This window comes from Solanum lycopersicum, chromosome 2 (assembly GCF_036512215.1).
Source record: "Solanum lycopersicum chromosome 2, SLM_r2.1".
NCBI lineage: Eukaryota > Viridiplantae > Streptophyta > Magnoliopsida > Solanales > Solanaceae > Solanum > Solanum lycopersicum.
Window position 1 is genome coordinate 62,637,011 of NC_090801.1, and position 8,754 is coordinate 62,645,764.

Sequence of the window (8,754 nt, forward strand, 5' to 3'; positions counted from 1 at the left end):
CTCCCTCTCTAAAAAATTAATTTTGCTTTTTAAAAATATTTTTAACTTCAAATTTTTATTTTTAAACTCCTATCCACCTGCGGTCAGCCCCCTCCCCCCCACCACACCCCTAATCTCCAAAAAAGATTAATTTTGTTAATTAAAAATACTATCAACTTCAAATTTTTATTTTTTCACTCCTACCGCCTCTCCCCTCCGACTACCCCCACCCCACCCCCTCCACCACTCCATAAAATAGTAATTTTATTTTTAAAAAGTATTTTCAATTTCATAAATTATTTTTTCTCTAGTAAAAATAAAAGATGTTTCTTAAAAACATTTTTCATTCATAAATCAAACACTAAAAATCATTTTCGGAAATACTTTCTACTCACCAACCAAACACGAGAAAATAAGTTCAAAATCTACTTATTTTCCAGAAAAAACATTTTCTAGTAAAAACATTTTTCATCAAAAAACATTTTCCTCCATACCTAAAACACCCTTAATTGGAAAAGAGAGGCACTCTTCAACTATAGTTACTGTCTTTTCTCTACGTACTCTGAAGGAGGTTATACTTGTGCAACATGCTCATTAAACTCTTATCGTAAGGTAAGCATATACAAAAATTAATGAGAAATGGAGATGAATAGAGGAATAAAGTAAAATAGAAAGCTACGTACTTTGAGAATCTAGTATTAGCTTAGCATAGCATAGTGAAAAGCAGACATGGTCTAATGGTCTTATTTCCCTTAGAAAAAATTGAATCAAAGGTTTATATAATTTATATTAGACATGTTTTATCAAAGAGGGTTCGGACAAAAAAAATAGTATTTAAAATTTGAACTTGAAACATCAAAATGAGTTTTGAATCATTAATCTTACATTCGGAAGGTTAAAATCTTTATATAAACATAAAAATTTTCTAAAATACCTTATATAAAATGTAATTTTTTGCTAAGAGGTTCAGATAAATTGTGTTAAAATATATAAAATCAATACAAAAAATAATCTAAATCATGGACTAAGATTTCTTATTATAAACTTATAAGCCTTCACTAAATTTAAAAAAAAAAAGATTCATAAGGATAATTATAAAGCGTCTAATTTCGTTACTAAAAAAAAAAAAAAGATAACATGCAAAAACTGTAATATTATAAATATTTAATGTGGAGAATTTTTTTAGTTTTGTATTTTTCCGTGTGAATTAAATAGTTTCTTTTTTCACCCGCGTATATACAAATTTAGAAACTATGAAAAAGAGATACTGCGTAAGTTAGAAGCTACTACCGTTCAAAAACTATAAAAGAGACCCTGCGTGTGTTAGAAGCCACCACCGTAAAAATTACAGAAGCAAAAGCGCTCACCGCCTTTGTACGCTACTCCGCCGGATCGCTGCCACTAACTCTCCCGGCCAGTATGTCCGACCAAAACCCACAAACCTTAAATCAATTTTCGCCGCCGATCAATCTGCCCAAGTAGCTTGGTATTTTTTCGAAGGAAAATTCAAAAAACTTGATTATCTCTTTGATTTAAGAAAATTTAACTGCTACTGGTTGTTGATTCTATCTGCTCTAGTTGTATTACTGCTCTTCCCATTAAAAAAGAAAGAAGGAAAGTTTGAGAACTCTCTATTGTTAGATTTTCATGTTCTTTTTTTTTTTTTAAAAAAAATAAAATTCAAGAACTTGCTTTTTGAAGTTACATGTTATTGTTACATGTAAAATTCGAGAACAAATTTTCCCGGTCATCTCGAAGGGAATTCTTGGAACTCAGCCATTAGCGTTTTGAGAAAACAAATCAAGAACTTTGTTGGTTGACTAATAACTCATGTTATTCAGATATTGCTTTAATTTATTTTACAATTTGGCCAAGCATGGTAAATGCAAGTGATGAACTAGGTCAGAAATATTGTTATGTGTTTTACGTATGGTCATCAATTCTCATCAACTTATATTGAACTTAATGCAAAATAATTAGAATCCATGTTCCAAGTTGCTTCATGTTATTCAGGTCTTCAGTTTATTTTATATAGTTAGTCTTAACCTATTCTCTTGGTTATAGCAATTGGCTTGTTAATGTAGCCACTCGAATGGGAAAAGAGGGGCTGATTCTGATGGATTTGTTGCAAATTTTGTGGAAAGCGAGCAAATTATCCAGTTGAAAGGGTATACAATATCATTGTTCAGGTACACTTGTTTGAAGTTTGATTATGACTTTTTTCTACACCAACAATCTCGTTGCTCATGAAATGCTCTTTTATACATATGTAGATAACTGAGGGGGATACTTAAAATTCTGTCACATTAGAGTTTATTGTTGAATAGATATTGTTGTGATAAAATGCTTAAACTAATAACTCTTGTAACTTGTATTACTTTCTCTGTGTGCAAGTGGTGTGTGTGTTCCCTCTCTTTTAATGATAGAAGAGGGGTTGATAAAAAAAAAAGAAGAAGCAGGAGTCGATAGTACTAGGGTGGAGAACATGATGTTATCGGAACAAAAACAGGTTTTGGTGTTTGGACCATTCTATATAGAAACTTCTAATGTATTGCATTTTTTGTTTGATTTATCCGAGTTTTATCGTGAACTTACTGATAAAAGAACTCTGTTCAATTCTCAGTACAGGACCTCTCAGATGCAATGCACATTTTGGTACAGCAGAGGGCAATAAAACTGAATTTTCTGCCTGATTAGCACATATTTCATTTGCTAGAACTTTCATTAGTTACTTCCCTCAGGTATATAACTCCCTCTGTCAAAAAGGAAAAGATTGTATCCACGAAGGGAGTAGCACTTGGACTATGAAGCAGTAGAAAATATCTCGCATTAATACCATGATAAGAAAATAGACCTTTGGGCCTAACTCAACCCAAAATATAGCTCGGAGGTGAGAATTTCCCCAAGGCCGTATAACGAGATCAAGTCCCCCATCCTACCACCATATAGGACAACAATATGGAAAAATGAATCTTTTGGCTAGCAGAGGAAGGGAAGGTTGGGAAATTCACAATCTTAAATGAAATGCTTGCTTTGCTGAAACATCACATATTAGAATGCTTCGTAGTTTATGTGATTGATTTAAGCGCACTTGTTCATTTTTTCACTTTTTGTTGAGATATTCTGTTATTTCATTAAAAGTTTTGTGTTTTTGTTGGTCAGAGGGTCAATTCCATTACTATGGAATCAGATTGTTGATTTGACATATAAGTACAAGTTTGAGATGGTGAGAATTGTAGAAGCAGTTGAGTAGCACTCTTTTCTTCTTTTAGTTTCTTGATTCTATGACACACTTAATGGCCCTCCACTCTTGATGACTCTGTTGAGTAACATTCTCCAGCCTTGAGTTGTTGAGCGACATTACTGGAATCTGAGAAAAAAGTACGGAAATATTCTATCCATTGATCTTGTCAATAAGGTAAAATATTTCAATTAATTCTTGGTCAGACTAGTTTATCTATTAGAAAACATGGCTTGATTCTCTTTCTTTTGTGCACGTGTAATGATAACTTGGAGGCATCTCGTCTTTGATTTTTTTAATATGAAATGTATGGAAGACATTTTGTGTATATTTGCATCAATATATCTAGACAATTTTATTTATTATCCTTGACTTTTTTATCCAAAACTCTTATCAGCATGGAGGAGGAGGACGAGGAGGAGGACGCCTAAGTGAAAAGTTTGCAAATGCAATGCAACATGTAATTGCTGCTAATGTGAAGTAGGTTTCCAGTTATCTTCTTGTGGTAAATCATATGGATCTTTTTAAGTACCACACTTCATTCTAATATCTTAGGATTTCTGCAGATACTTGCACTTCAATATTAAGCACATATGCGGCCATGTTCTTTTTGAACTCCTTTCTATCTTCTATGATCAAATTGAAGATCTTTTCATTAAAAAATAGGTATATCTCATCCAAGTGTAGATATATTTATAAACACACACACGTATTTACTATCTTGTATAGAATTTCAGTTTCCTCAACCCCTTGCTAGTCGTAAATAATGTGGGATTACAAAAAAATATTCTTTTAATTCTGAATCTCATCTTCCTGGAGAGGATGATTGTGGAGCTGGGATGTGCGTGCACCCATTCTAGCACAAAGCCATAGGGCCAGGTTTGGTCTGTAAATCAAGGAGGGTTTGGTGGATTAACTGTAAAGAATTTTGAACTGTTCTTGTTACTCTTTATTCTTGAGGTCAAACTAGTTAAACCTGCCTTACCAAGAACTAGTCAAGCAATCCAGTCTAATGCAGCATTTGTGCAATTGAAGTCACTGTCACGACTTTTATGTTACTATGTCATAGAAGAAACTATTAGATACAAATAAGTGAAACAGAATTATCATTTCATGTTATACATCTCTATAGCAAAAGGTTAATGCCAAAACACCTGTATGCATGCAGAGTCAGCAGCACTAGCAGTGAGGAGAGAGCTCTTTCTCTTGCTTTTTTTAAAATTGGGAAGAAACTGAAAAGCTAAACATATAGCAGACCGAGTCAGAATATTATGAGAAAGAGAAAATGAGAAAGAGATAAGCCAAATTAACAATTAGTTGCATGGTATTGTTTAGAGACTCTAAATTTGCATCCATCATAAAGTAATTATTTCTCTTTTGGTTGTTTGTAAAGCAAGGAGGAACAGATACGCTTCCTCTACTACATCTGTTTCTATAGTATCTAATTGTTGTTACACCTGAAGGCATGGTGCTTTCGATGCTGAAGAAACTATTATCTCAAACCCCAACCTTGACAAAAGCTTCTAACTCTGTGAGATTTTTCTTAATATCTGTGTTAAAGCTTCTATGATGGATAAATATTAAGCTTCTTTACCTTGACCTGTTTATTCTTGTACCTTAAAAACTATTTGCAGTGTGGGCTAACCATGGAGATGATATACGCATCCCGTATTCTGGTACTCCAGCTTTAAAGGGAGATTTTGTCAGGCAACAACTTTCTTGTTCTGCTAAAAGAAGATTAAATGAAGGCTGCATTAGTGCAAAGCATATTTTCGAAGAGTGCAATAATATAAATATATACGTAGTAGGATTCAAAACCCTGACAGTTCCTAAATTAACGAACATTATATAACCATCATTGACAGTGGTACTAGTTTTTGGCCTACTACATTCATATCAAGAGTAAGAATCTGGGATTGGATCTTTAAATGCTAACTGCATAATTCCATGATAATCTATCTCTACTACATTCACATATCAAGAGTAAGAATTTGGGACTGGATCTTTAAATGCTTGCTGCACAACTCCATTCATAATCTATCTCAAGATTATGATGGATATAACATACAACTAAAAATGTTGTACTCTACAAATTGATATTATGACCTCAAGCTTTTTCTTTCGTCGATCAATGTCACTATAATATCTACATTGTTGTTTGATATGTAGATGTGGTCACAGAACATCCCAGGGGGGTTTCGCTGACAGCTGGAATGCCCTAACACGATACTACTTGAGCAATTTTGTCGGTAGTACTAAATAGGTACTTATGCTTCTTACCAGCATTTAGTTGTTACCTAGTTTTGTACATTATATGAAGTTGGTAGCGTTCTTTATGCTCTGTCACTTGCAACTTTCATACTACTCTGCCAGTAGAAATTTTGGAAAGCATTCTTTAAGTAGTACTAAGCTTCATGTATGCGAGCCATCAACGAAGTATTAACTAAACCTAGTATTATCATTTGTAGTGTGCTGCCATTTTTTTTTATTAGTTTCTTGTAGTGGGTGGGTAAGGTTTGGGGGGTGGGGGAGAACAAATTGTGGAAGGTTGGTTAGTGGTGTTATGCCATTGTGTAGTTTTATCTCTTTCTTTTCTCTTAGGCTACTTTTGGAAATGTGGGTAGGAATTCAGTTGTTGAATTATGAGATTAGGAAAAAGAGGTGCAGGGCCTAGAGTTGCAAATCGACACTTGTACTTCCTACCCCTCAGCCAAGAAGCTGACTGGAGAGTGCACTGTTAGGATAGAGATTCGATCTTCTCAGGATATTCTTTGTGGAAAAGTGCTCTGAAAAGCATGATCCCGAATTCAGATTCCTCAGTCAGATCGGAAGTTCAAGTCGGTCAATTGATGGCTCTCTTGCTCATCGCAGTCTGTGTAAACTGGTAAATACAGAAACTCTTCACAACCCCTTTCATCTAATGTTTTACTTACAGAAGATGCTTTTCTGAACAACAAATTCAGTGCTTTCTCTAGTTCCAGTTATAAATCTGACTGCTGGTCAGGTTCAGGATGGGATGATCAGTCATTTAGGTGATGTCACTTCAAAAAGCCAACAAGTTAATGTGTGAACACCAGACCCGTCCATAGAATCGCCTTGAAGATGATTATAGTGTTGAATTCGAAGTAGCTAATGATGTTAACCAGGCCTTAAATTAAATGTTTCCTAGAAGCAAGGAAATATATTTTGAGAACTTCTCCCGGTGCAAAATTCAGAGCAAGGCATCGCAGAGGTCAGAATTTTTGTTGGAGATTCGGAGGAAAAAGCTTAATTAACCAATTAGACATTCTTGATGAAGATGATCATCTTATGGATTTCGTTGTACAGACTAAAAATTATGGCTCTGACCAGCCATTATTGTCCAGACCATCTCCTCTGCCATTAGATCCTTTGCTCGAGTCTGGATGAAGATGATCATCTTATGGATTTCGTTTTACAGACTAAAAATTATGGCTCTGACCAGCCATTTTTTGTCCAGACCGTCTCCTCTGCCATTAGATCCTTGGCTCGAGACCAGTTTTCAAGATGTTATTCTTACATCTCTGAAAATGGGATTGGAACTTCTGTTGAACATGAAGTTGTTTTCAAGTATAATTTTGGAAAGAACGGAACATAGTCTCTTGGTCCCTGCCATAAATTATTTGGAAAAAGAGGACTGCTTGTTCCCAAATCCTGCAAAGTTTGATCTCAATTTTTATGCTTTTTCTAGAAAGGATATAGCCAGTATAGGGGGACATGATCCATGGGATGTTTTGGTTCAGGTTCTTCTGAATTCTATTATGATGGAAATGATTTGATACATGTATTCTCGTGGTGAAGAGAATGGATGGGAACTCACATAAATGATTTGATACATGTATTATGATGGAAATGATTTGATACATGTCAAGATTATTTGATAACACGGGCAATGCTCCCCTCTAGGGTGGATGGGAACTCACATAAATGGATTGATGTTGGAAATAGAGGCGAAACAGGTAAGCTACAGGGAAGAAGATGAGTAGAAGAAGCCATTGCTTTTCGATTTTACCTAGAGAAAAAGAAGTTCTTTGCCACGAGTGAGTCTACAAGAAAGGCAGCAGGAAATAACAATATTAAGATTGTTCACGATGTGCCTCTCATGCCTGGTAATTTGTGCTTGAGTGCTTTGACCATGCTTTTGCAGGTCATTCCTGATGAAATTGGTTACCAATTACTACACAACTACACTGACCAAATTTAAAACGTGGGATGGATCTGCAACATTTATTTTCAAGCTTCAAGATTATTTACCAGGTAAGTTACGATCTTTGTTTATATTTTGATCACACAACCAGTCTATCGAACTTGAAAAAAATGCCATTTACCAGAGATTGCATTGCATTAAATTTTGCAAGATTTCATCAAAGTTAAACCTAACTCTGAGCATGAAGTTATATTGTTTTGGTTTAAGCAGGAAACTAAATCTGATTCACAAAAAGCTAACATCTGTCACACTTCTTGCTGTAACATTCTCTTATACTTGTCCCTGTCATATTATATTACATGCAAACCATTTGCAGATCAATCTTAGAAGGTTGAGTCTAGCAGAAACCCGGGAACAACCTCTCTACCTCAAAGGTTGGGGTATGGTCTGAGTACATTCTATCTCCAGACCCCACTTGTGGGGTTACACTGGTGTTTGCTGCTCTTCAAGGTTGTGTCTAAGAAACAGTTGCTTTGGAACTCAAGCTTAGTATACTTTTACTACTCAAGCGGGCTCGATTTAGACTTGAACTTGAAAAGTCACAATTTTATTGGTCGTGACAGACGAAGCTTGAAATTATCCCTGCAGTGCAGGTAAGTAGAAAAAAAAAGTGCTAGCTGTACGTTGTCATCTTATTTCATTAACTGTGTGCTGATATTATGCAATAATTTCACGCTGAAGATATCTGGTTTGCGATCATCACATTGAAAGATAATCTGGATCTGGAGCACGATACATGTATACAGATTTAATGAAGAATTGTACGTACCAAATGTAATATTAGCTAGAATGTAAAGAAATGCTAAGATAATGACTGTAACATCATTTAACTGTTGAGATGATTAAATTTGTATGTTCCACCTGTGACCCTCTTTATTTTTGACCCATTAGGTAACAGTAGAGGTATTTCAAGATAAAAACTTTGAATCAAGGTTTACATAAGTTAGATTTACGTAATCAATGGCCGATTAAAGATTTCCAATAAAGGGGTTCAAAAAAAGTGGTTTCTAAGATTTGAACTTGAAGCCTCAAGTTGAGTTTTGAATACCTAAATCTCATGAGGTTTAAAATCAATATGGGGTCGGATGAACCCCTACCTCTAGTCCGCCCTTGTAGGTGCTGCGATCCAAAGTCTAGCAAAGAAATATTCGAGATCATAGGTTGAGGTCTGTCATAAGCAATCACTACATAAAAAAGAATGTGAATGACAGAGATAATTAAAAAATGTAACTTTCATGTTTACATGTTAGTTTAAAAAACATGCAAAAAGTATTATGAGTGTGTGTGTTATATAAAGTACTATTAAATA

The 8,754-nt window shown here is 34.8% G+C and overlaps 1 protein-coding gene across 1 annotated transcript; it reads left to right on the forward strand.

Moving 5' to 3' along the window:
• Positions 1 to 618: 618 nt before the first annotated feature.
• On the forward strand, positions 619 to 8,305 carry LOC101245126 (uncharacterized). Its single transcript, XM_069294397.1, has 12 exons — positions 619 to 641; positions 1,289 to 1,465; positions 2,064 to 2,168; positions 3,142 to 3,223; positions 3,320 to 3,397; positions 3,618 to 3,700; positions 3,787 to 3,886; positions 4,684 to 4,751; positions 4,855 to 6,104; positions 6,225 to 7,495; positions 7,762 to 8,038; positions 8,127 to 8,305. Exons 1-5 carry the CDS (start codon positions 619 to 621, stop codon positions 3,323 to 3,325), a joined length of 393 nt encoding a protein of 130 aa, XP_069150498.1. The 3' UTR covers positions 3,326 to 3,397; positions 3,618 to 3,700; positions 3,787 to 3,886; positions 4,684 to 4,751; positions 4,855 to 6,104; positions 6,225 to 7,495; positions 7,762 to 8,038; positions 8,127 to 8,305.
• Positions 8,306 to 8,754: the final 449 nt, after the last annotated feature.